This window comes from Oncorhynchus tshawytscha, linkage group LG13 (assembly GCF_018296145.1).
Source record: "Oncorhynchus tshawytscha isolate Ot180627B linkage group LG13, Otsh_v2.0, whole genome shotgun sequence".
In the NCBI taxonomy this organism is placed as follows: Eukaryota; Metazoa; Chordata; class Actinopteri; order Salmoniformes; family Salmonidae; genus Oncorhynchus; species Oncorhynchus tshawytscha.
The window spans coordinates 87394372-87422295 of NC_056441.1; the positions used below are offsets into that span (position 1 = coordinate 87394372).

General features: G+C 41.1%; 1 protein-coding gene across 1 annotated transcript in view; it reads right to left on the bottom strand.

Moving 5' to 3' along the window:
• Positions 1-27924, bottom strand: part of LOC112238924 (small G protein signaling modulator 2) — a 221883-nt gene that overhangs the window by 193597 nt on the left and 362 nt on the right. The window contains exons 1-2 of the mRNA XM_042294977.1: positions 27919-27924; positions 1407-1482 (exon numbers count right to left, since the gene is read on the bottom strand). The exon at positions 27919-27924 is cut by the window's right edge and continues 362 nt beyond it. Of these exons, the coding sequence (XP_042150911.1) occupies positions 1407-1482; positions 27919-27924 (82 nt within the window). The remainder of the gene's footprint in view (positions 1-1406; positions 1483-27918) is intronic.

The window sequence follows — 27924 nt, forward strand, 5'->3', positions numbered from 1 at the left end:
TAGGAGATAAAGCATATTGCATTCTTCATTTCTTGTGAGTCACTGTTGCGCTGCAGGATCTAATTACAGTATTAAATTCACAACTAAATGTTTGACAGCTAGATATCTTATAACTATTAAGTTTATAACGGTCTACAATGTGCTAAATGCGCTGCAGTTGCACTAACAGTAGTTAGCTATCTAGCTTGTTAGCTTCTTGCAAAATCAAGCGTTTGGTAACAGCAGAGAATCCCCTCCTGGATCAAGAGCCTTGCTGTCTAATATTTGTTTTGTGCTTGCAGCAAACTGTGTGATGCCTTTTTGAGTTACTTGTATAACTTTATTAGCTAGTACGACTGTCCTGCAAATAGTTTATGTCAGAAACTGTATAAAATGTTCGCAATGCGCTCGTTAGTATTTAGCTAGCATTCTCTATGGGATTTTATATATACTTGTTAGCATTGCTAACCTTTCGGATTACAGAGACACAGTGGGGGTTTGAAAATACCTCTCCTTGTGTTCAGTGCCGGTACTACCAAACATCCCGAGATGGCACAAGGTCGGTATGAAGGTATGACAATCTGAATCCCGCCCAAGCCTAATCCAAATTATATTTGTAACCATGTTTGGAGACCATACAGTGTTTGTTTACAATTACATTGTTTGCAAACATTGAAGTAAAACTAGCTTATATTAAGGGTTCTGATGGAGTGTGACAGTTGAACTAAGCTCACAAGGTATTTATAAATTATATTCTTCCATGAATCAACATGTACATATCATTAATATATAAGTCCAAAAATGTATGTAGCAACTCCAGATTGCACCTTTAAATGGCTATAATTACAGCCTGATAGTTCAATCACCAGACTGCACTGTTCCCTGGTTGTCATATTCCCAGACCCATGAATATCTATCTTTCTCCTTCTCAAAATAGCACCCTACATAGTGTGTATGAGCCCTGGTCAAACTCTACGGCCCTGTCCTGGCCCTGAAGGGAGGATATAACACTGTACTACACACGCACACAGACACAGGGGAAGATATGCAGCGCCCCCCCCCCCCACCCCAGTGTGGCGTTAGCAAATTCGGTCCTCAAGGTGTGAGTCACCAACTCGCCAGCTCACCGGCTCGCAGCCATCCGGCCGGAAACTACGTAAACCCCTCCATTCCACTCCACTCACTGCAAGTCCTTCCAGAAGATACTGACTGCATTACGGAGGCCACACACACACACACACACACATCTGTCTTTCTTGGAGAAAGTACATGTTGTGCAACCAGGGAAGCTCTAAAATGAGTTTCCATTGTTGTGCCAGCACAGTCAGCGACATAGGTGACGTCAAATACTGTCCTTCCCCCAGAGTCACTACATTATCAGCTGAGGAGCTCTCAGAGAGGGAGCGCGTATGTGTGTGTGTACTTACTGCACAGGCCGATGATGTGGCTGCTGTCTTCGTGGACAAACTTCTTAGTCACCGCCTCCTCCATGATCTGTTTCACCTGTACAGAGAGACACAGGATCATTATGATTATTATCGAAAATCATCATCATCATTACCATCATCATTACCACCGTCATCATCATTACCATCGTCATCATCATTACCATCGTCATCATCATTACCATCGTCATAATCATTATCATTGTCATCCTCATTACCACCGTCATCCTCATTATCATTGTCATCATCATTACCATTGTCATCATTACCACCGTCGTCATCATTACCATCGTCATCATCATTACCATCCTCATCATCATTACCACCGTCATCATCATTATCACCGTCGTCATCATTACCACTGTCATCACCATTATCACTGTCATCATCATTACCACTGTCATCACCATTACCACTGTCAGCATCATTACCACTGTCATCACCATTACCACCGTCATCATCATTATCACCGTCAGCATCATTACCCCTGTCATCACCATTACTACCGTCATCATCATTATCACTGTCATCACCATTACCACCGTCATCATCATTACCATCGTCATCGTCATTACTATTACCATCGTCATCACCATTACCATCATCATTTACATTACCGCCGTCATCCTCATTATCATCATCATTACCATCGTCATCATCATCATCATCATCGTCATTACCATCATCATTACCATTGTCATCATCCATCATTATAATCAAACCAATCCTTATCACCTCGAATAGAGGGGGTATGTGGCATAGACCTTATAAAGGTCAAAAATCGATCTGTGCCTCGACACAATCCTGTCTCAGAGCTCAACAGACAATTCCTTCGACCTCATGTCTTGGTTTTAGCTCTGACATGCACTGTCAACCATAGGACCTTATAAAGACAAGTGTGTTAAATTCCAAATCATGACCAATCAAGTGAATTTACCACAGGTGGATTCCAATCAAGTTGTAGAAAAAATTCTCAAGGATGATCAATGTAAACAAAACATTTATTGAATCCGTTTTAGATTAAGACTGTAACGTAACAAAATGTGGAAAAAGTCAAAGAGATGGTCTGATTTCTTTCCGAATGCCCTGTATATCTTCTTTTTTGTTTTTATAACTATATACAGTATAGTAGAGGTGACGGTGTTGGAATGTATTTGGCTGCTGATCTGCTTCTGTCCTGTAGGTAGCATAGTGTGCTCTTTTCAATGGATGGGTCCCGGTCTCCGGGAGGACTTGGGTTCCCGGTGGGCAGGGATGGTCTGCCGGTCACTGGGACGACAAACCAACTTGGGATGGGGGGAGGTTTTAGTGGGTAATGGAGAACAATTGGAGGTTTACTCTGTACAGCTATATGGACACTTTTTAAGGATACGTTTAACAAACATATATTATGATAAATAGAATTGTAAGTTGTCTCATTATGGTAAGTGGTGAAATAAGTATAGCCAGTTCTAATTGTAATGGCTTAGCAGATAAATAGAAAGGATTATCAGTATTTACCTGAATAGAAGATAAGGAATGTAATATCTATTGTTTACAGGAAACTCAGTCAACAATTTTAGATGAAGTTGAGTGGAAAAGGGACTGGGGGGATATTTCTCCTATGTGCAAAGAAACTCAAATGGGGTGATGATATTGATTAACAATCATTTTGATCCGAATGTGCAAACTATCCAAACAGATCTGCAAGGTAGATGGATTCTTTTAAATATGTTATTGAACCATGAACAGATTTGGCTCATTAATCTATACGGTCCAAATAATGATGATCCACGGTTCTTTGAAAATATATATAATAATCGATCAAGCCTACAAGCAATGAAATACTATTATTATGGTGGGAGATTATAATACGATTTTAATTACCTCTATGGACCGTAAAGGAAATCACACTACAAACTACAACCATCATGCACTTAAAGGAAATCAGGAATATCATGGATATGATGGTGCTAGTGGATATGTGGAGGCTTAAATATCCTGACCTAGTGAGATATACATGGTGGAGGTTTAATATCCTGACCTAGTGAGAGATACATGGAGGAGGTTTAATATCCTGACCTAGTGAGATATACATGGAGGAGGTTTAATACCCTGACCTAGTGAGATATACATGGAGGAGGTTTAATACCCTGACCTAGTGAGAGATACATGGAGGAGGTTTAATACCCTGACCTAGTGAGAGATACATGGAGGAGGTTTAATACCCTGACCTAGTGAGAGATACATGGAGGAGGTTTAATACCCTGACCTAGTGAGAGATACATGGAGGAGGTTTAATACCCTGACCTAGTGAGAGATACATGGAGGTTTAATACCCTGACCTAGTGAGAGATACATGGAGGTTTAATACCCTGACCTAGTGAGAGATACATGGAGGAGGTTTAATATCCTGACCTAGTGAGAGATACATGGAGGAGGTTTAATATCCTGACCTAGTGAGAGATACATGGAGGTTTAATACCCTGACCTAGTGAGAGATACATGGAGGTTTAATACCCTGACCTAGTGAGAGATACATGGAGGTTTAATACCCTGACCTAGTGAGATATACATGGAGGAGGTTTAATACCCTGACCTAGTGAGAGATACATGGAGGTTTTAATACCCTGACCTAGTGAGAGAGATACATGGAGGAGGTTTAATATCCTGACCTAGTGAGATATACATGGAGGAGGTTTAATATCCTGACCTAGTGAGATATACATGGAGGAGGTTTAATACCCTGACCTAGTGAGATATACATGGAGGAGGTTTAATATCCTGACCTAGTGAGATATACATGGAGGAGGTTTAATATCCTGACCTAGTGAGAGATACATGGAGGAGGTTTAATATCCTGACCTAGTGAGATATACATGGAGGAGGTTTAATATCCTGACCTAGTGAGATATACATGGAGGTTTAATACCCTGACCTAGTGAGAGATACATGGAGGTTTAATATCCTGACCTAGTGAGAGATACATGGAGGAGGTTTAATATCCTGACCTAGTGAGAGATACATGGAGGAGGTTTAATACCCTGACCTAGTGAGAGATACATGGAGGAGGTTTAATACCCTGACCTAGTGAGATACATGGAGGAGGTTTAATATCCTGACCTAGTGAGAGATACATGGAGGTTTAATATCCTGACCTAGTGAGATATACATGGAGGAGGTTTAATACCCTGACCTAGTGAGAGATACATGGAGGAGGTTTAATACTTTCTTATGTCATTCTCGCTGGCATCAAAAGGCATCAAAAGTGTTGATAGGGGACAGAATGTGGTTGGACTATCAAATAATTGGCATGTACACTACTGTACACTACTGTTACAGAATTATATTGGAAATTGAATCAAAACCTATTGGATGGCAACTTGTTTTTAAACAAGACAGAATAATTAATAACAGACTTTTTACGACGTAACATAGGTACAGCAGATCCCCTTATTGTGTGGGACACTTTTAAATGTGCCTTTAGAGGCAATGAAATCCAATACTCATCTTTAAAGCAAAAGCAATTTCGGTCAAAAGAGTCCATCTTAACAAAGGAAATTAAAGGACTAACAGAACAGACAGATGACAATAAAAACTACCATAGAGGCACAGAATAAGTTAGAGGAAAAACAAAATGAAATGGAGGAACTTATTCTAGAAAGATCCAGTGAAATATAGTATAAAAATAAATAAATGTATAAATATCGGGTAAAATGCCCACAAATAGTAAAAAAAAAAGTTTTATCTTCAACATAGAAATGCTACCAAAAATAATTTACTGAAACTTGTTACAAATGATGGAGTCACGCATGATTCACCAAACTATATTTTGAAAGAGGAAGTAAAGTACTTTAAGAATATGTTTTCGTTTCAGTCTCCTCATTCTTCACTAACTGAAGATAATTGTAAGGATTTTTTTCCTATTTATAATGTAAAATGAACATCTGTACAGAAAGACTCGTGTGAAGGCTAAATTACAGGAGGAACTTCTTGACGCCATTAAAGCCCTTAAGTCTGGGAAAACTCCAGGGCTGTTTGGCAGAACAGTTGAGGTATATCAAACATTTTCTGATGTACTCAGAGGACCGTTATTAGCATGTTTTAACCACTCTTATATAAATCAAATCAAATTTTATTTGTCACATACACATGGTTAGCAGATGTTAATGGAGTGTAGCGAAATGCTTGTGCTTCTAGTTCCGACAATGCAGTAATAACGAGCAAGTAATCTAACTAACAATTGACCAAAAAAAAACTACTGTCTTATACACAGTGTAAGGGGATAAAGAATATGTACATAAGGATATATGAATGAGTGATGGTACAGAGCAGCATAGGCAAGATACAGTAGATGATATCGAGTACAGTATATACATATGAGATAAGTATGTAAACCAAGTGGCATAGTTAAAGTGGCTAGTGATACATGTATTACATAAGGATGCAGTCGATGATATAGAGTACAGTATCAACGTATGCATATGAGATGAACAATGTAGGGTAAGTAACATTATATAAGGTAGCATTGTTTAAAGTGGCTAGTGATATATTTACATAATTTCCCATCAATTCCCATGATTAAAGTGGCTGGAGTAGAGTCAGTATACATGGTAGATTATCAGACACTCAACAAGAAGGTCTGATTTACTATTACTGAAACAGGACCCAGGTAGTAAATATAAAGATCCAGTCCAATTAAAAAATTGGAGGCCCATTACACTTTTTTATTTTATTTTATTTTATTTCACCTTTATTTAACCAGGTAGGCTAGTTGAGAACAAGTTCTCATTTGCCACTGCAACCTGGCCAAGATAAAGCATAGCAGTGTGAGCAGACAACACAGAGTTACACATGGAATAAACAATTAACAAGTCAATAACACAGTAGAAAACAAAGGGGGAGTCTATATACAATGTGTGCAAAAGGCATGAGGAGGTAGGCGAATAATTAAAATTTTGCAGATTAACACTGGAGTGATAAATGATCAGATGGTCATGTACAGGTAGAGATATTGGTGTGCAAAAGAGCAGAAAAGTAAATAAATAAAAACAGTATGGGGATGAGGTAGGTGAAAATGGGTGGGCTATTTACCAATAGACTATGTACAGCTGCAGCGATCGGTTAGCTGCTCAGATAGCTGATGTTTGAAGTTGCTGAGGGAGATAAAAGTCTCCAACTTCAGCATTTTTGCAATGGTTCCAGTCACAGGCAGCAGAGTACTGGAACGAAAGGCGGCCAAATGAGGTGTTGGCTTTAGGGATGATCAGTGAGATACACCTGCTGGAGCGCGTGCTACGGATGGGTGTTGCCATCGTGACCAGTGAACTGAGATAAGGCGGAGCTTTACCTAGCATGGACTTGTAGATGACCTGGAGCCAGTGGGTCTGGCGAAATATGTTTTACGAGGGCCAGCCGACTAGAGCATACAAGTCGCAGTGGTGGGTGGTATAAGGTGCTTTAGTGACAAAACGGATGGCACTGTGATAGACTGCATCCAGTTTGCTGAGTAGAGTGTTGGAAGCCATTTTGTAGATGACATCGCAAAAGGATCGGTAGGATAGTCAGTTTTACTAGGGTAAGCACAGAATTTAGAGGAAAAACGTGAGTGAAGGAGGCTTTGTTGCGGAATAGAAAGCCGACTCTTGATTTGATTTTCGATTGGAGATGTTTGATATGAGTCTGGAAGGAGAGTTTGCAGTCTAGCCAGACACCTAGGTACTTATAGATGTCCACATATTCAAGGTCGGAACCATCCAGGGTGGTGATGCTAGTCGGGCATGCGGGTGCAGGCAGCGATCGGTTGAAAAGCATGCATTTGGTTTTACTAGCGTTTAAGAGCAGTTGGAGGCCACGGAAGGAGTGTTGTATGGCATTGAAGCTTGTTTGGAGGTTAGATAGCACAGTGTCCAATGACGGGCCGATAATTATATAGAATGGTTTTGCGTAGAGGTGGATCAGGGAATCGCCCGCAGCAAGAGCAACATCATTGATATATACAGAAAAAGAGTCGGCCCGAGAATTGAACCCTGTGGCACCCCCATAGAGACTGCCAGAGGACCGGACAGAATAATTAATAACAGACTTTTTACGACGTAACATAGGTACAGCAGATCCCCTTATTGTGTGGGACACTTTTAAATGTGCCTTTAGAGGCAATGAAATCCAATACTCATCTTTAAAGCAAAAGCAATTTCGGTCAAAAGAGTCCATCTTAACAAAGGAAATTAAAGGACTAACAGAACAGACAGATGACAATAAAAACTACCATAGAGGCACAGAATAAGTTAGAGGAAAAACAAAATGAAATGGAGGAACTTATTCTAGAAAGATCCAGTGAAATATAGTGTTATCAGTGTTATGATGCAAAAATTCAAGCAAAATGCATAGCGCATACAATTCAAAAGGTATTGTCGGATATCAGACAGGTTTTTAACATGGACGATACATTGGAGATAATATGAGACAAGTACTAGAAACAATAGAACACTATGACAAATCTGGGAAACCAGGCCTGGTTTGTTTTCATAGCCAACTTTGAAAAGGCTTTTGATAAAGTATGACTGGAATTTATATATACCGTAAATGTCATGCCCTGGCCATAGAGAGGCTTTTATTCTCTATTTTGGTTAGGACAGGGTGTGACTAGGGTGGGCATTCTATGTTCATTTTCTATGTTTTGTATTTCTTTGTTGTTTGGCCGGGTGTGGTTCAATCAGAGGCAGCTGTCTATCGTTGTCTCTGATTGAGAACCATACTTAGGTAGCTTTTTCCCCACTGGGTTTTTGTGGGTAGTTGTTTTCTGTTTTTCTGCACCAGACAGAACTGTTTTGGTTTTTTGTTCATTCTCTTTGTTATTTTTGTTAATCAGTGTTCAGTTCCAATAATAAAGATGAACACGTAGCACGCTGCACATTGGTCCTCCACTCCTTCCAACAGCCGTTACAATAAATGCCTGGAAAATTATAATTTTGGAGAATCTCTTATACAATGGGTTAAAGTTATGTGTAGTAACCCTAGGTGTAAAATAGTAAATAATGGATACTTCACAGAAAGTATTAAACTGTCAAGAGGAGAGAAACAAGGATGTCCACTATCGGCATATCTATTTATTATGTCCATTGAAATGTAAGCTGTTAAAATCAGATCCAACAATAATATTAAGGGATAAGAAATCCAGGGCTTAAAAACAAAGGCGTCATTGTACACTGATGATTCATGGAGGATCTATATAATTGATCTAACCTCTATGGATTACAACTGAATTATAATAAGTGTACCATATTATATATTGGATCTCTAAAAAATACAACTTTTACATTACCGTGTAGTTCACCAATAAAATGGTCTGACAGTGAAGTGGACATACTAGGTCTTCATATCCAAAAAGAAAGAAATGATCTCACTACATTTTTATAGAAAGTTAGAAAAAAAAATAAGGTCTTGCAAACATGGAAAGGAAAATACCTGTTTATTTGCAAAAAATCACCCTGATTAACTCTTTAGTCATATCCCAGTGTCCCTATTTGCTTATGGCCATGCCTACACCTAACTTGTTTTGTAATTATATGAGAAAAAAATATTACATTTTATTTAAAATGGCAAGCCAGACAAAATTAAACAGGCCTATTCATTATATAATGAATATGAATTTGGAGGGCAGAAATATCAAGTATTTAAGCATTAGACCTCTCACTAAAGGCTTCAGTCATACAAAAGCTGTACCTAAATCCGAACGGGTTCTCTAGCAGATTAGTAAGAATGGCTCACATCGTGTTCAAGAATGACCTTTTTCCCATTATTCAGATTACATCCTCTCACTTTCGGTTACTTGAAAATGAAATGATCTTCAAAATGTCCCAAAAAAATTAACAACCAATAGAAAGTTATTTGTCATTTCAGTTTAATCCACCAGAAAAGACAGAACAAATATTATGGTTCAACTCAAATAAACAAATTTATTTAAAAAATTTTTTTTTTTTTTTGGAAACAATATTTGAAAAGGATATAATCTTTGTCAATTCTATCATAAATAGGACTGGTGGAGTTGTCACACATGCAGCTCACAAAAATGGATGGAAAAGTCTGCTCAATCCAAAATTGCAAAATTGCAGCATTTCTGCAAAAATGGAAGAGGCAAGTTGAAGGGGGAGAAGGTAAGGACCTTTCCTGTCGGCATTATAGAACAAAACGGGTTAAAGAAAATTATGATCAATTAAAAAACGATACCAGTTTCATATCAGGACCAAAAAAATGACAGCTGTGCCATACAGGTTGCAAAATAGTTGGGATGAGATTTTCGATGTCCATGGCATATGTTTTATGAATTGATACACAAAACAACATCGGATTATATTTACAAAATTATTGTAATCAATAGAATGTTATATACAGTTGAAGTCGGAAGTTTACATACACTTAGGTTGGAGTCATTAAAACTAATTTTTCAACCGCTCCACAAATTTCTTGTTAACAAACTATAGTTTTGGCAAGTCGGTTAGGACATCTACTTGTGCATGACACAAGTAATTTTTCCAACAATTGTTTACAGACAGATTATTTAATTTATAATTCACTGTATCACAATTCCAATGGGTTAGAAGTTAACATACGCTAAGTTAACTGTGCCTTTAAACAGCTTGGAAAATTCCAGAAAATTATGTCATGTCTTTTGAAGCTTCTGATAGGCTAATTGACATAATTTGAGGTAATTGGAGGTGTACCTGTGGATGTATTTCAAGGCCTACCTTCAAACTCAGTGCCTCTTTGCTTGACATCATAGCAAAATCAAAAGAAATCAGCCAAGACCTCAGAATTCTTTTTTTGTAGACCTCCACAAATCTGGTTTATCCTTGTGTGCAATTTCCAAAAGCCTGAAGGTACCACGTTCATCTGTACAAATAATAGTACGCAAGTATAAACACCATGGGACCACACGGCCGTCATACCGCTCAGGAAGGAGACATGTTCTGTCTCCTAGAAATGAACGTACTTTGGTGCAAAAAGTGCAAATCAATCCCAGAACAACAGCAAAGGACCTTGTGAACATTCTGGAGGAAACAGGTATAAAAGTATCTATATCCACAGTAAAACAAGTCCTATATTGACATAACCTGAAAGGCCGCTCAGTAAGGAAGAAGCCATTGCTCCAAAACCACCATAAAAAAGCCAGACTACGGTTTGCAACTGCACATGGGGACAAAGATTGTACTTTTTGGAGAAATGTCCTTTGGTCTGATGAAACAAAAATAGAACTGTTTGGCCATGATGACCATCGTTATGTTTGGAGGAAAAGGGGACGAGGCTTGCAAGCCGAAGAACACCATCCCAAATGTGAAGAATGGGTGTGGCAGCATCATGTTGTGGGGGTGCTTTGCTGCAGGAGGGACTGGTGCACTTCACAAAAAAGATGGCATCATGAGGAGGGGGAAAATTATATGGATATATTGAAGCAAGATCTCAAGACATCAGTTAAGTTAAATCAAGTTAAAGCGTGGTCGCAAATGGGTCTTCCAAATGGACAATGATCCCAAACATACTTCCAAAGATGTGGCAAAATGGCTTAAGGACAACAAAGTCAAGAAAAACAGAGTTAAAATGTATTTGGTTAAGATGTATGTAAACTTCCAACTTCAACTGTATATTGGGGATTCAGCAAATAGCACTGCTGTGTGATTTGAAAAGTAAAAAAAACATGTATCTTTAATTTACCATCTGTAGAAACTATGAGAATAAAAAGGTTCGGAACTTTTGTGAAACATCCGAGCACAGTTGGCAAATATATGGCAAGTAGAAACTGGTTGGTGTTTCCAAAAAACTTCAAAGTGTTTCCTTTCAAATGGTATCATTAATATGTCATATCCTTGCTTCAGGTCCTGAGCTACAAGGCAGTTAGCTTTGGATATGTCATTTTAGGCCTTAAATTTGTGGGAAAAAAAGGGTCCAATCCTTATAACAAGTGACATCAATAAGGGATGATCATGGCTTTCATCTGGATTCACCAAGGTCAGTCTATGTCACAGAGAAAGCAGGTGTTCCTAATGTTTTGTACACTCAGTGTATAAATAGTAAAGAGGGACAGGTCCCAAAATCAACCCCTGCGGGACACCTTTAGAAATATTGAGGTCACTTGACACCATCAGAAAGCATTGCGTCCTGTCTGACAGACAGTCCCCAAACCACCAAAATCGGCCACTACGAAGGGCTCCATTTGGGATGCAGCCTGTGCTTTTGGATTGGACTCCATTTTGAGGTCCCTGTCTGATGATGCTTTGCGGCTGGACATTTGTATTTTATTAGGGATATACTGCTCCCAAGACAGCAGCTTCTCTTCCTCTGGTCCAGCTAAATCAAGGCAGTTATAAAAACATATATAAACATAACAATACATTCATAACAGATTTCACAATATATTAAGCGTGTGCCCTCAGGCCTCTACTCTACTACCACATATCTACAGTACAAAATCCTTGTGAACATGTGTGTATAGTGCATATGTTATCGTGTGTGTGTATACATTTGTCTGTATCTATGTTTGTGTTGCTTTACAGTCCCCATTGTTCTATAAGGTGTATTTTATTTGTTTTTTCAAATCTGATTCTACATCAGTTACTTGATGTGGAATAGAGTTCCATGTAGTCATGGCTCTATGTAGTACTGTTCACCTTCCATAGTCTGTTCTGGATTTGGTGACTGTGAAGAGACCTCTGGTGGCATGTCTTGTGGGGTAATGTGGGGTACATTAGTCTCAGGTGATGGACCTTCTCTGTCTCTCTGTCTCTCTCGCTCTGACTCACTCTCTCTCTCTCTCTCTGTCTCTCTCTCTCTCTGTCTCTCTATATCTCTCTCTCTGTCTCCCTATATCTCTCTCTCTGTCTCCCTATATCTCTCTCTCTCTGTCTCTCTATATCTCTCTCTCTGTCTCTCTCTCTCTGTCTCCCTATATCTCTCTCTCTCTCTATATCTCTCTCTGTCTCTCTCTGTCTCCCTATATCTCTCTCTCTCTCTCTCTGTCTCCCTATATCTCTCTCTCTCTCTCTCTCTCTCCCTATATCTCTCTCTCTCTCTCTCCCTATATCTCTCTCTCTGTCTCTCTCTCTCTCTGTCTCCCTATATCTCTCTCTGTCTCTCTATATCTCTCTCCCTATATCTCTCTGTCTCTCTATATATCTCTCTCTCTGTCTCTCTATATCTCTCTCTCTCTGTCTCTGTCTCTCTCTCTCTCTCTCTTTACTTCATGATGGTCAGCTCTGAGCTGGGATTGCCTCAAATAATTGGGGTTATTTTTACCCTTTAAAACAAACAAAGGCCAGTGCTGACGTTGTACCTCAGTCTCCCTCCCTCACACACACACACACACACGGAACACGGCCACACACACACGACCACACACACGGCCACACACACACACACAAACACGGCCACACACACACAGAAACATGGCCACAGACAGGCGGGCAGGGGAAGATAGACTACAGCTGTGTCCCAAATTGTACCCTACTCCCTGTGTAGTATACTACTTTTGACCAGGGCGCCTATTCCCATAGGGTGCCATTTGGGATGCATATTAAAGCAGCCAGGGTCACACCAACTCGCTAATACGCAGTTACCTAGAAATGAACAAGCTGGGACGCCACACACATGCGTGGATAAGCACACACTAAAACATATCATTCATATACCTATGCCACTTTTCCAAATATTAGGAACCATAGCAACCCTAGTACAGCTGAAAAGCTACAACAGGGATTTACTAGGAACCATAGCAACCCTAGTACAGCTGAAAAGCTACAACAGGGATTTACTAGGAACCATAGCAACCCTAGTACTGTTGAAAAGATACAACATGGATTTACTAGGAACCATAGCAACCCTAGTACAGCTGAAAAGATATAACAGGGATTTACTAGGAACCATAGCAACCCTAGTACAGCTGAAAAGCTACAGCAGGGATTTACTAGGAACCATAGCAACCCTAGTACTGTTGAAAAGATACAACAGCAATTTACTAGGAACCATAGCAACCCTAGTACTGTTCAAAAGATACAACAGGGATTTACTAGGAGCCATAGCAACCCTAGTACTGTTGAAAAGATACAACAGGGATTTACTAGGAACCATAGCAACCCTAGTACTGTTCAAAAGATACAACAGGGATTTTCTAGGAGCCATAGCAACCCTAGTACTGTTGAAAAGATATAACATGGATTTACAACAGGCACATATAACCAGTCTACAACCAAAGAAAATGATGATTAAGTCAATGCTCAGTAACAAACTCAGTGACAGAACACTGCAACTAAAGAGTTTCTGGAACACTGCAAATAAAGAGGTTCTGGAACACTGCAACTAAAGAGGTTCTGGAACACTGCAAATAAAGAGGTTCTGGAACACTGCAAATAAAGAGGTTCTGGAACACTGCAAATAAAGAGGTTCTGGAACACTGCAAATAAAGAGGTTTTGGAACACTGCAAATAAAGAGGTTCTGGAACACTGCAAATAAAGAGGTTCTGGAACACTGCAACTAAAGAGGTTCTGGAACACTGCAACTAAAGAGGTTCTGGAACAGAACAGGACACAAAGCTAATTAGAACCTTGTAGATCACTCTGACTGTCTGTGTGTTACATAAGGATACATGTATTGTACCTCTCTGTCTAATGACTGAGACACATAGCTAGAGCAGTAAAACAATACCATTCACTTCAGGCACATGCACTCACTAGCCTGTTTATTAGGTACAACAATCTACTACAGGGTTGGACCCCCCCTTTGCCTTCAGAACAGCCTGAATTATTTGGGGCATTCTACAAGGTGTCGGAAATGTTTCACAGGGATGTTGGTCCATGCTGACGCGATGGCATTATGCAGTTGCTGCAGATTAGATGGTGGTACATTCATGCTGTGAACAGCCATTCCATCTCATCCCATTATGCTCTATTGGGTTGAGGTCTGGTGCCTGACCAAGCCCCTCGAGTAAACTGAACTCGCTGTCATGTTCCAGGTGATGTTTTTCACCTCCTCAATTTGTCCAGTGTTGGTGGTGGCGTGCCCACTGGATCCACTTCTAGTTGATAGGAGTGGAACCTGGTGTGGTCGTCTGCTGCAATATCCCATCCATGACACTGTCGTGTGTGAAAAGTCCAGGAAGGTGTCTGTTTGTGAGGTACTGGATCCAGTGCGCCTGGCACCGACGATCATACCACGCTCAAAGTCCCTTATGTTACTTGTTTTGCCCATTCTAATGTTCAATCTAACAGTGACTGAATGCCTCGACGCCTTTCTGTCTGCTTTAAATAGCAAGCCAAGGTCACGTGACAAACTGTCTGTTGGAGCGATCCATTTTCGTGAATGGGGTGGTGTACCTAATAAACTGTCCGTTGAGTGTAGAAGAAAGTGCTAAAATCAGCATTGAGACAGAAACGAGGAAAAGACAGAAAATAAAAAATGTGTTCAGGGTACCGTTACACCACTTCCATGTCTTTTGAGAAGTGTAATTTGGTAAAGTATATATATATATAATATGGATTTGTTTTCTCATTTTGTCTGTCATAGTTGAAGTGTACCTATGATGAAAATTACAGGCCTCTCTCATCTTTTTAAGTGGGAGAACTTGCACAATTGGTGGCTGACTAAATACTTTTTTGCCCCACTGTATGTATGTATGTATGTATGTATGTATGTATGTATGTATGTATGTATGTATGTATGTATGTATGTATGTATGTATGTATGTATGTATGTATGTATGTATATATATATATATATTTCACCTCATTTTAAACATTCTGTCATAAAGGGCACATGTTAAAATTCATCAAAAAATTAATGAAAGATTTTTCCCATCTCAAGAGGTTAAATAAATAGGACTATAATAAGTGCCAAATAAAGTAACAGGGTTGAAAATGTCCTCTTAAATCAACCATAACTCTCATCAGGACAGAGGGGATGGAAGCTTGTTGTGTGCAACAGGAAGTGGCATTTGAATGCAAGATTCACACATTGTTTTCTATCTCTGGGTAACAGGGTTGATGCGTAATGTTCGACCCGCTCAGTTTTCCTCCACAAAACACCAGAAAATGTCCAAAAAGGAGTAGAACCAGCTCACCTGCTTTTACACTATGATCTGACTATTAGACGTTCAGTTGTTTAAAAAAAAATATATATTTTAAAAGGAATAGTTTCACCATATTAAAACAAGAGTTCAGTTCAAGTAACAGTGTTCACTTAAAATGAGGGACAGATATAAATTAATCACATGAAATAAATCCTCATCTTCAGAAAACACTTAGTAAAATAATAAATAGGATTTACAAAAGTGAAACTTTTGTGGTTCAAGTGGGTTCAAAGAAGTGACACGGGGTTTGACGGAGGGACAAGCCTTTAGCAAGTCTTTATTCATATAAAATAAAATCTGATTTCATGTGGTCTATATTAAAGGGCACTTCATTTAAGGTTTTTAAATGTGAGTATTGGTGCACAATTTCTACTTAAAATATCAAAAGGATGCAAAAGGAACTCATTTCCTGGAATGACCCGTCAGTGAAACCAGTTAAAGCACTCATTTCCTGGAATGACCCATCAGTGAAACCAGTTAAAGCACTCATTTCCTGGAATGACCCATCAGTGAAACCAGTTAAAGCACTCATTTCCTGGAATGACCCATCAGTGAAACCAGTTAAAGCACTCATTTCCTGGAATGACCCATCAGTGAAACCAGTTAAAGCACTCATTTCCTGGAATGACCCATCAGTGAAACCAGTTAAAGCACTCATTTCCTGGAATGACCCTCAATCATCCATCCTCTTCTTGGCATTCTCAGAATGACAGGTGACCAGCTGGAGACAAGAGAACATATCACACAGATCCCAAATGGCACCCTATTCCCTACATAGTGCACTACCTTCTTCTTCTTTTTTACCAGAACCCATATAAACTGTAGCTCTATAGTTGTTGTGATCCAATGGTGTTTCCTTTTATTTCTGCAGAGCATAATCTCAGCCTGCCAAATGGCACTCTATCCCCTACATGCCTCGACGCCACCAGGTTCCAGTCCTATTACCTGGTCAAACTTAGTGTTTTATATAGGGAATAGGGTGCCATTTGTATTTCAGTAACAACCTCAGGAGAGAAACTGGAGTTCTGCCTCCAAGGTTGTCTCTCTAAGTACATCCCAACATTTTTTTTTTTTTTAACCTTTATTTAACTAGGCAAGTCAGTTAAGAACAAATTCTTATTTTCAATGACGGCCTAGGAATAGTGGGTTAACTGCCTGTTCAGGGGCAGAACGACAGCTTGGGGGTTTGAACTTGCAACCTTCCGGTTACTAGGCTACCCTGCCGCCCCAGGGCACACTTATGGTGAAAAGTAGTGCACTATATAGGGAATAAGTGTGCCATTTGACTCTGAGTCAGATTGGCTGAGATAACATAGTACCCAGCTGCATAATGAGAGGATATTTCTTCGGGGAAGAGACATGGGAATGTGGTTTGGGCCCTCTGTGTGCAATATGGCAGTGAAGGTGCCATTGGTGCAATGTGCATCCAGGCGATTATAGCAAACAGAGAAATGGAGTATATTAGAGTGATATCATAGGTGTGGTTAAGTCTCTGCCATACAGCGATTCCCAGTAGCAGCTTTGATGCAGTTTCACAGATTCATTGAATGACACAGCTTCCAAGAAAGCAATTGCAACTCTCGAGTCCAGAGTCGGCAAATCTGTACCACTTTGCAAAGGTTGACTGTAGGCAGTGGCCCAATAAGATGCATTTGGGGGCAGAGTGACCTGCTATTGAATGATTGGGCCATCACCCACTCTCCTATCCCCACTATTCTCACGATTCAAACCTCCACTCCCCCATCAGTCACTCTAAACACATTTCGGTGAGAGACTCAAAATGATTAATGATTCACCAAACCTATCAGATCCACTTACTGCTACAGCCCTTGGTGAGAGTGAGTGATGGCTCCCAATCACGAGGCTTGCTGGAGGTCAGAACGGCTCATAATAATGGTTGGAATGGAGTGAATGGAATGGTATCAAACAGGGAAACCATTTATGCCGTTTCAGCCATTACTACAGTACGAGCACGTCCTCCCCACTTAACGTGCCACCAACCTCCTGTGCTCTCAACACACGGGGCAAAAAAACCAAACAGTTTATCCAGGATAGTAACGGTTTGACCGTGAACCGTTTGGACTAGCCTCAGCCTGTAACGGTTTGACCGTGAACCGTTTGGACTAGCCTCAGCCTGTAACGGTTTGACCGTGAACCGTTTGGACTAACCTCAGCCTGTAACGGTTTGACCGTGAACCGTTTGGACTAGCCTCAGCCTGTAACGGTTTGACCGTGAACCGTTTGGACTAACCTCAGCCTGTAACGGTTTGACCGTGAACCGTTTGGACTAACCTCAGCCTGTAACAGTTTGACCGTGAACCGTTTGGACTAACCTCAGCCTGTAACGGTTTGACCGTGAACCGTTTGGACTAGCCTCAGCCTGTAACGGTTTGACCGTGAACCGTTTGGACTAGCCTCAGCCTGTAACAGTGTGACTGTGAACCATTTGGACTAGCCTCAGCCTGTAACGGTTTGACCGTGAACCGTTTGGACTAGCCTCAGCCTGTAACAGTGTGACTGTGAACCGTTTGGACTAGCCTCAGCCTGTAACAGTGTGACTGTGAACCGTTTGGACTAGCCTCAGCCTGTAATGGTGTGACTGTGAACCGTTTGGACTAGCCTCAGCCTGTAACAGTGTGACCGTGAACCGTTTGGACTAGCCTCAGCCTGTAACGGTTTGACCGTGAACCGTTTGGACTAGCCTCAGCCTGTAACAGTGTGACTGTGAACCGTTTGGACTAGCCTCAGCCTGTAACGGTTTGACCGTGAACCGTTTGGACTAGCCTCAGCCTGTAACAGTGTGACCGTGAACCGTTTGGACTAGCCTCAGCCTGTAACGGTTTGACCGTGAACCGTTTGGACTAGCCTCAGCCTGTAACAGTGTGACTGTGAACCGTTTGGACTAGCCTCAGCCTGTAATGGTGTGACTGTGAACCGTTTGGACTAGCCTCAGCCTGTAACAGTGTGACCGTGAACCGTTTGGACTAGCCTCAGCCTGTAACAGTGTGACCGTGAACCGTTTGGACTAGCCTCAGCCTGTAACAGTGTGACTGTGAACCGTTTGGACTAGCCTCAGCCTGTAACAGTGTGACCGTGAACCGTTTGGACTAGCCTCAGCCTGTAACGGTTTGACCGTGAACAGTTTGGACTAGCCTCAGCCTGTAACAGTTTGACCATGAACCGTTTGGACTAGCCTCAGCCTGTAACGGTTTGACCGTGAACCGTTTGGACTAGCCTCAGCCTGTAACAGTTTGACCATGAACCGTTTGGACTAGCCTCAGCCTGTAACGGTTTGACTATGGACCTTTGAATCATTGGCCATTACCCCCACCTGTGGAGCTGTTGGTTGTAAGTTGTGAGTTGTCTTAAACCAATCCACATCCAACACAACTAAATATAGTACAGAACTTATCCTGTATTGTCGTGGCTAAAAGACAAGACAGACCAACACGAACATCAGCCATGCGCAGCAGGTGGCTGTCCTATCGCCTCTGACCACAGCACATCAACTGTCATTTTCTGTTCATATCCTGACCATCCTAAACCCAGCAGCTAAGCACAGCCAAAGTTCTTGTCTCTGTCGTGGTTAAGAGCATTGGGTATTGAAGGGAAGAACGTCTCTGTAGTTAAAAGATTGGGTATTGAAGGGAAGAACGTCTCTGTAGTTAAAAGATTGGGTATTGAAGGGAAGAACGTCTCTCTAGTTAAAAGATTGGGTTTTGAAGGGAAGAACGTCTCTCTAGTTAAAAGATTGGGTTTTGAAGGGAAGAACGTCTCTCTAGTTAAAAGATTGGGTTTTGAAGGGAAGAACGTCTCTGTAGTTAAACGATTGGGTATTGAAGGGAAATACACTTCAACTAAAAATAGCACTGTCATTTGGGAGTAGTATTAGTACATCATCAACTGAGAGACACAGACAGATGTTTACTGTTCATATTTGATTGTTTATTTCCCCTTCTGTTTATTATTAATTTCACTTGCTTTGGTAATGTAAACATGTGTTTCCCGTGCCAATAAAGCCCTTAAAATGTAATTGAATTGAGATAGAGAAACAAAGACAGAAACAGGAGAGGCAGACACAGACGGAGACAGGGCCAGTGAGTTGTGGCAGTATTAATCGTCAATTGATGCAATTTAACTTCTTAGCTAGCTGCTGATGCTTTCAGTTGCCAGGCAACGCTGAGGTGGCTGACTGCGGTTTAAAGAGACAGAGACCTTTAAACCAGGAGCTGCAGCTGGGGCTTTGCTTACTGTCTCACTGACTCACATGCAGGTTTCTTTCTGTGTTTAAAGGTCTAATGTATTAATGTATACACAGACCCTATAGTACATTTCAGGTGACACATGTTATAAATTACAAACAATTACATTACATTGCATTCTGGGTAGTGTACACCATCAATGCATTGATTTCCAATAGGGAACAGAAGGAGAATATACAATGTACATCAGACAAACTGGATCCCCAGTAATAATAGTCACGTTTCTAGGCGGTGATCAGGTTATCAGGAGCGATAGGTAATCAATACACATTCCTCACATTGTAACGGCTCTCTTCTATCTCCTCCTCTGACGAAGAGGTAGAACAAGGATCGGACCAAAATGCAGCGTGATGATGATTCATGATATATTTTAATGAAGGAAAACCTATACATACAGAAACTACAAAACTAACGAAATGAAATAATGAAAACCAAAACAGCCTATCTGGTGAAATACAAAACACTAAGACAGGAACAATCACCCACAAACACACAGTGAAACCCAGGCTACCTAAATATGGTTCCCAATCAGAGACAACGAGAATCACCTACCTCTGATTGAGAACCTCAGGCAGCCATAGACTATGCTAGACACCCCTACTCAGCCACAATCCCAATACCTACTAAAACCCCCAATACCACAACACAACACAAAATAACCCCATGTCACACCCTGGCCTGACCAAATAATTATATAAACACAAAATACTAAGACCAGGGCGTGACACACATCTGCCGTTCGATCAGTTCAGACGGGGACAGATTGACCAAGCCAATGGAACTCCCAATACTGTAGGTAAGGAACTTATCTCACCAAAATAATCAAAGCGTTGCCTCTCCTTGTACCCTGTCTGCATCCCAAATGGCATGTCATTCCCTATGGCACTCTGCCTCTGGGCCCTGGTGAAAAGCACTCTGCCTCTGGGCCCTGGTGAAAAGCACTCTGCCTCTGGGCCCTGGTGAAAAGCACTCTGCCTCGGGCCCTGGTGAAAAGCACTCTGCCTCTGGGCCCTGGTGAAAAGCACTCTGCCTCTGGGCCCTGGTGAAAAGCACTCTGCCTCTGGGCCCTGGTGAAAAGTAATACACTATACAGTGGAACGGATTCAGACCCCCTAGACTTTTTCCACATTTTCTTACGTTACAGCTTATTCTAAAATGGATTAAATGGAGAGAAAAAAATGACCCTCAATCTACACACAACATTCCATAATGACAAAGCATAAACAGTTTTTCAAATTTTTTTTGTTTTAAAAATAAAAAACTGAAATATCACATTTACATAAGTATTCAGAACCTTTACTCGGGACTTTGTTGAAGCACCTTTGGCAGCGATTACAGCCTTGAGTCTTCTTGGGTATGATTTGATATGATGATGCTACAAACCCTCTCTGACCAAGGCCCTTCTCCCCCAACTGCTCAGTTTGGTCAGGCAGCCATCTCTAGGAAGAGTTTTGGTGGTTCCAACTTCTTCCATTTAAGAATGATGGAGGCCACTGTGTTCTTTGGGACCTTCAATGCTGCAGAAATGTTTTGGTACCCCCTTCCCCAGATCTGTGCCTTGACACAATCCTGTCTCGGAGCTCTACGGGCAATTCCTTCAACTTCATGGCTTGGTCATGGCTCTGACTTGCACTGTCAACTATATAGACAGAGTGTGTGCTAGTGATTCACCAATATGACATTATTGGCCAATACCTATATCCGATATTTTCCATGCCAAAACAAAACAATACCGATATTTAGAATTTTAGTGTCCTTTTAAGCATTCTAGTACAATTAAACACACACACACACACACACACACACACACACACAGCTGCAGTGGTCTAAGGCACTGCATCTCAATGCAAGAGGCATCACTACAATCCCCGGTTCAAATCCAGGCTGTTTCTCTTTCGGCCATGATTGGGAGTCCTATAGGGTGGAGCACAATTGGCCCAGCGTCGTCCGGGTTTGGCCGGGGTAGGCCATCATTGTAAACTGACTTGTCTTGTTAAATAAAGGTTACACACACACCACACTGACCAAAAAGTTATTTTGTTGGCAATTATGTATGTCCCCATTACCAATAAAGCATAATCAAAACCTATTTATTTCACTTACTTGCTGTGCTGTTTCATTGTTCATTTGTTCAGTCGTTTCATTCTCAACCAGTATTTCTATGGAACGCCAGTTGTGTCTTACTGTGTCAAACAAATATACTATTTTAACACTATTTGACGTGCCAAATAAGCTTGTTGACCAATCAGGACCTGAATATGACTGCACGTCACATAATAATTTAACGCGTTCATAAACTTTTTTACGTAGTTATTACACATTGATTACACTATGACTCGTATTTCACAACGATTCATCGATAAGTATGCAACGATGCTGGTAAAGTTGTCTTGCGCACCTACAGTGCTGGTCATAAAAAAAGCTAGCTAACGTAAAATAACGTAAACTCATACATCGCCTTGGTCCGTACAATTGCCCTTATTTTAGCGCCCCCAAAAACGTAATACTTCCAGATCAACTGTAATGTCAATACCATTGTAAAGCACAATTTCTCCCCTTTCCAACAGAATCAATTACATGACCTAAACGCTGCCCGTTTCTGCATGATTCAAGAAGGCAATGAGCTCCGTCGGGTCTTTTTAAAAATGGCGGGTGGGGAAGCCAAACTAATGCGTGATAGTGAGAAGGAGAGATGTCGTGTGGGAAAATTGCTTTTTTTCACTCGATCTGTCCAACTTATCACCTTATCGCCTCTAAAATGTAAATAAAACACTATAAAGAGCTTATATATAATGTGTCATTACATACCTATTTGAAGGTTTGTGTCAAATTTGAATCAGGTTTTTAGGGCGGCGCTAAAGTGATCTTAGAAGTAAACAGCGGCTTTGAGAATGACTAGGTATCCCCCCCCTTGCCCCTGTCACTGTCCATTTCTTGTTTCTAAAGGATGAGAGAAGTGCTACACCTGGTGGAGAGAGATTGTAAGACAGAAATAGTTGCTTTATGCGTGCTGTACGTTACGACATGACACGCCACGATGTAAAGGAGGGTCCGTTTTTTCAACTTTTCTCCAATACTATAGAGTCATTACCATGTCGATCAACGCTTGAATAGAAACCTAGTTCATACCCCTGATTTTGACGTCAACACAGTCGTTTCAGTCCCATTAGTTTTCTTTGTAGCCTCGTTTGAATGTTGCGGTTGCATTTGTACGGAATGGGGTGAGTTCACGTTAGCTTGTGGATGCAAACACTGTTCTTCCCCAAAAAACATAGCAAACTATGGCTAGCTAACTATATAGCTAGGTGTAAAAAAATAAACACATTTACAAGACAGTTCTTATTTGATTAATGGTGGTCGGACCCATCTATGTGAAGCTAGCCACAAAAAGGATTAGCCACAACAGTGGACTTTGCGGTTAGTCTTCAAAATAAAAGTATGGCATAATCTACTACCTGTATTAATTTGCATCACTGTCAATGACATACTTTTATTTTGAAGGCAAACCACAAATTCCACTATTGTGCATAATGCTTATTGTGGATAGCTTCACAACTCATAACCCGGTCAGGTCGAGCCTTACTAGCCAGATGATGCTAGCTGGCTGCTTATAACGTTAGCTTTGGGCAACAGGTTTAAGTAGCTGGCTAGCTATTTATTTTCATGAACTGAAGTTCAATTTCAATAGGCGAGCAAAACAAGTGGCAACCTAGCTAATGCTTACTCACAAGGATTCCTAAACGATTGCTAAGAATAATGAGAATGACTGCAGTTTCTACTGGTCATTGTTTTCAGGCAGGTTGTACTGGTGCTGGCTAGGTAACGTTACCAAGCCAAAGCTAGCTGCCCCAGAAGTTGCGGACGAACAAATGATGCTTTATTACCAACGCGGTATTGAAAACACATTGTTTGTGGCCGGTGTTTGCTTGTTTGCAGACTTCTATGTACAGCTTTGACAGTACCACTGTATCTTTTTGGACATGCAAAGACCCAAACGGAGTTCCATAGTATGTATGTCGTGAACCTAATAGCAGTGACGCTATTACTGTGTAACTCCGGTAGGGCAACATCTGAAAAATAGCGCACTTGGTAGTGTGTACCGGTCTTCGACTAGTCGACGAAAGCCAACATCACCCACGACAGAGAACGGTTGATTGTCAAGGGCAAGAGCAAATTCCATTATCTTGGCTTTAATGGATTTCGCTGAAATTTTCTTACTCTTTCAAATGACCGCTCGTCTTGTTGACTGCTCGATCCACACAGCAGACATTGTGGGCTAGGTTAGGAATGCTGTGTTGCACGTGTAGCTCAAAATTGTACGTGGCGTCATTACGTCATGTACCTACGTCATATAGGTATTCATGTCCGCTTTGACATCGGTTTTGCCAATCGGCGTCAAACTAGACATCGGGCCAATAACGATGTTGGCATTTTTAGCTAATATCGTCCGATTCCGATATGTTCGCTGATATATCGTGCATCCCTAGTGTGCGCCTTTCCAAATCATGTCCAATCAATTTAATTTACCACAGGTGGATTCCAATCAAGTTGTAGAAACATCTCAATGATGATCAATGGAAACAGGATCCACCCCAGCTCAATTTGGAGTCTCATAGTAAAGGGTCTGAATACTAATGTTTATAAGGAATTTCTGTTTTATATTTTTAATACATTCGCTACAATTTCTAAAAATCCGTTTTCACTTTGTCATTATGGGGTACTGTCTGTAGATTGATGAGGGGAAAAAAAGATTTGATCAATTATAGAATAAGCTACAAAGTGACCAAAGTGTCTGGCCAATACAATCGTTAGGCTACACAGTGACCAGTCTGTCTGGGCAATACAATCGTTAGGCTACACAGTGACCAGTCTGTCTGGGCAATACAATCGTTAGGTTACACAGTGACCAGTCTGTCTGGGCAATACAATCGTTAGGTTACACAGTGACATTTCAGACCAGTCTGTCTGGGCAATACAATCATTAGGTTACACAGTGACATTTCAAACCAGTCTGTCTGGGCAATACAATCAAAATGATTAGGTTACACAGTGACATTTCAGTCTGTCTGGGCAATACAATCGTGACATTTCAAACCAGTCTGTCTGGCCAATACAATCGTTAGGCTAAACAAAGGGACATTTCAGTGTCTCCCATGTTGGCAAAATGATCTTGACTAGTCTGTCTGGCCAATACAATCATTAGGTTACGCAGTGACATTTCAGACCAGTCTGTCTGGGCAATACAATCATTAGGTTACACAGTGACATTTCAAACCAGTCTGTCTGGCCAATACAATCGTTAGGCTAAACAAAGTGACATTTCAGTGTCTCCCATGTTGGCAAAATGATCTTGACTAGTCTGTCTGGCCAATACAATCATTAGGTTACACAGTGACATTTCAGACCTGTCTGTCTGGGCAATACAATCATTAGGTTACACAGTGACATTTCAAACCAGTCTGTCTGGCCAATACAATCGTTAGGCTACACAGAAGGAGAGACTTCCACAAGATTGTCTTCATCGGTGTCAATAAATGAACTCAACAAAACAAACTTCTACGTAACGCTTTCTCGAACACAGATGAAGCCTAGTTCTGGAGTAAAAAAAAGCAAGCTCAATGGAGCCTCTCCTTTGAAAGGGCCCGGAAAACTCTCCGTAACTGTGCATGTAATCCTATACATAGGCAGTCATATGGCATGCATCACTGCATCACTACAGACACCGGCACACATTCCTCAAACAAGCTTGTCTTTGACGCACAGAAGGGCAGTTTGTTTTATGAAAGCTTTATCATCAACAGGAAACATTAACTATTCATCTATGGCCTTTTTTTTTTTTAAACACCAGTGAATATAACCTGAAGGCAACGTTCAAAGACTAGAGCCCAGAGCACCATGCTGCTGTCACCACGTCCCTGTGTCTGTGTCTGAGTGTGTGTCCCAGTACCCAACAGGTACAACACACAGTCCTTTCGCTGACCGACCTGGTCTGTGTGTTGGGAAGCTGTTATGACACGCGTCTCTGCTACAGCCAGACAGTCTTGTGTCCCTGTTTTATTTATTCTCAGCATCACAGATGTTATGATCGTTCTATTATTCACACGTCATTATGTCAAGTCAAATTTTATATGGCAGGGGACACAATCTGATGTGTTTATTACAAGGCAATCAAAAATAAATTGAATAATGTTTCACTGTCATTTATGCCAAAACTACTACATATTCATGAAATTAAATGACTAATTGCAATCACATACTTGGTGGTTAAGTCCTAGTATTCCATGTATTTCAGCTTGAGTACTTAATTCATGTACAACATGAAGAGGGTATCATTAGCGTATAAAACACATTAAAAAAAACACTTTCAGGTCATTTTTATGTCAATTCTGATTGGTTAATTGCAGACAATAAGCTACTTTTCATGATATCCCTATCAGAATTACATAGAACACTTTGAAACCAGTGACACACTGCTAGCTGTTTGGTAGACACCCCCAGTGACACACTGCTAGCTGTTTGGTAGACACCCCCAGTGGCACACTGCTAGCTGTTTGGTAGACACCCACACTGCTAGCTGTTTGGTAGTGACACACTGCTAGCTGACACACTTTGTTTGTAGACACCCCCAGTGACACACTGCTAGCTGTTTGGTAGACACCCCCAGTGGCACACTGCTGCTGTTTGGTACCCCCAGTGGCACTGCTAGCTGTTTGACACCCCCAGTGGCACACTGCTAGCACACCCCCAGTGGCACACTGCTAGCTGTTTGGTAGACACCCCAGTGACACACTGTTTTGGTAGACACCCCCAGTGGCACACTGCTAGCTGTTTGGTAGACACCCCAGTGGCACACTGGCACTGCTAGCTGTTTGGTAGACACACTGCTAGCTGTTTGGTAGACAGTGACACCCCCAGTGGCACTGTTTGGTAGACACCCCCAGTGGCACACTGCTAGCTGTTTGGTAGACACCCCCAGTGGCACACTGCTAGCTGTTTGGTAGACACCCCCAGTGGCACACTGCTAGCTGTTTGGTAGACACCCCCAGTGACACACTGCTAGCTGTTTGGTAGACACCCCCAGTGGCACACTGCTAGCTGTTTGGTGGACACGTCTGTATTCTAAAACATTTATTTCCAACCAACAACCTCTGACATTCATATTAATTGTTCCAATTGACCATCCAGTTTTTAAACCGAGGGCAAATGATGCAATGTACACCTATGCTTTTTTTTGCTCAGTGACTGTGGGGCTGAGTGCCTCAGGCATAGTCTCTTAACACCTGTTGTTATAGCGAAACGACAGTCACTACACAGGTATACGTGCAACTTAATGTGAAGCGTTATCATTTTCTGATCGTGGAGTTCCCATTTTCTGATAGTCTTTTATGGTATAATTATGAACAAATCAGCAGAAGAAGGAAAAGCGTAGCATGCAAACAGCTGTACAAAAAAAATAAAGATGGATTTGATTGTAACAAGTTGTATAACGGTCTGCGTCCTATTCATTTTAAAACTGCCGGAGCATCGTCAGTATCCTAATGACTGTCGTAATATCGATATGGAAATAAGGTTTCACTGCACTGTGCCACAATTAGCCGCTGCAGTAGATATATCTATATCCCATATGATGGCACTGCAATAGCCTAGGCTATCATTCACTGTGTGTTCCACCTGTAGCAATCCTTCTTGTTAATAACAAAATACTTCCATAGGAAGGTTTTCATTTCAATGCCTCTCTTCCTCATCATGCTCCCTTGGCAAACTAAACTGCTGAAGAGTAAACATTGAAGGGAAAACAGAGGGAAGCGGCGACAAAAACCATGGAAAAAAATCCCTGGCATTTTTTGTCGGAAAATAAATGTCAGAATGTAGTGTGATCAATTATAGAAATGTAACGGATGATGACATGCGCTACAGTATTGCCAGCGGTGGCTACAGTAGGCTACACGATCATAACAAACCCATAGTGTAACACTTACTCTCCAGCGCGGTGCACACAGCAAATGGATTCGAATGTATCCACAACATTTACGCATTCTTCATAACGTCGCACGGAAATTAACAGAGAAATACACGATGTTACTGATTTACAGAAATGTCCCGAACAGTTCAACAGGGGCGTGAAACAAATGCGCTTACCTCTCG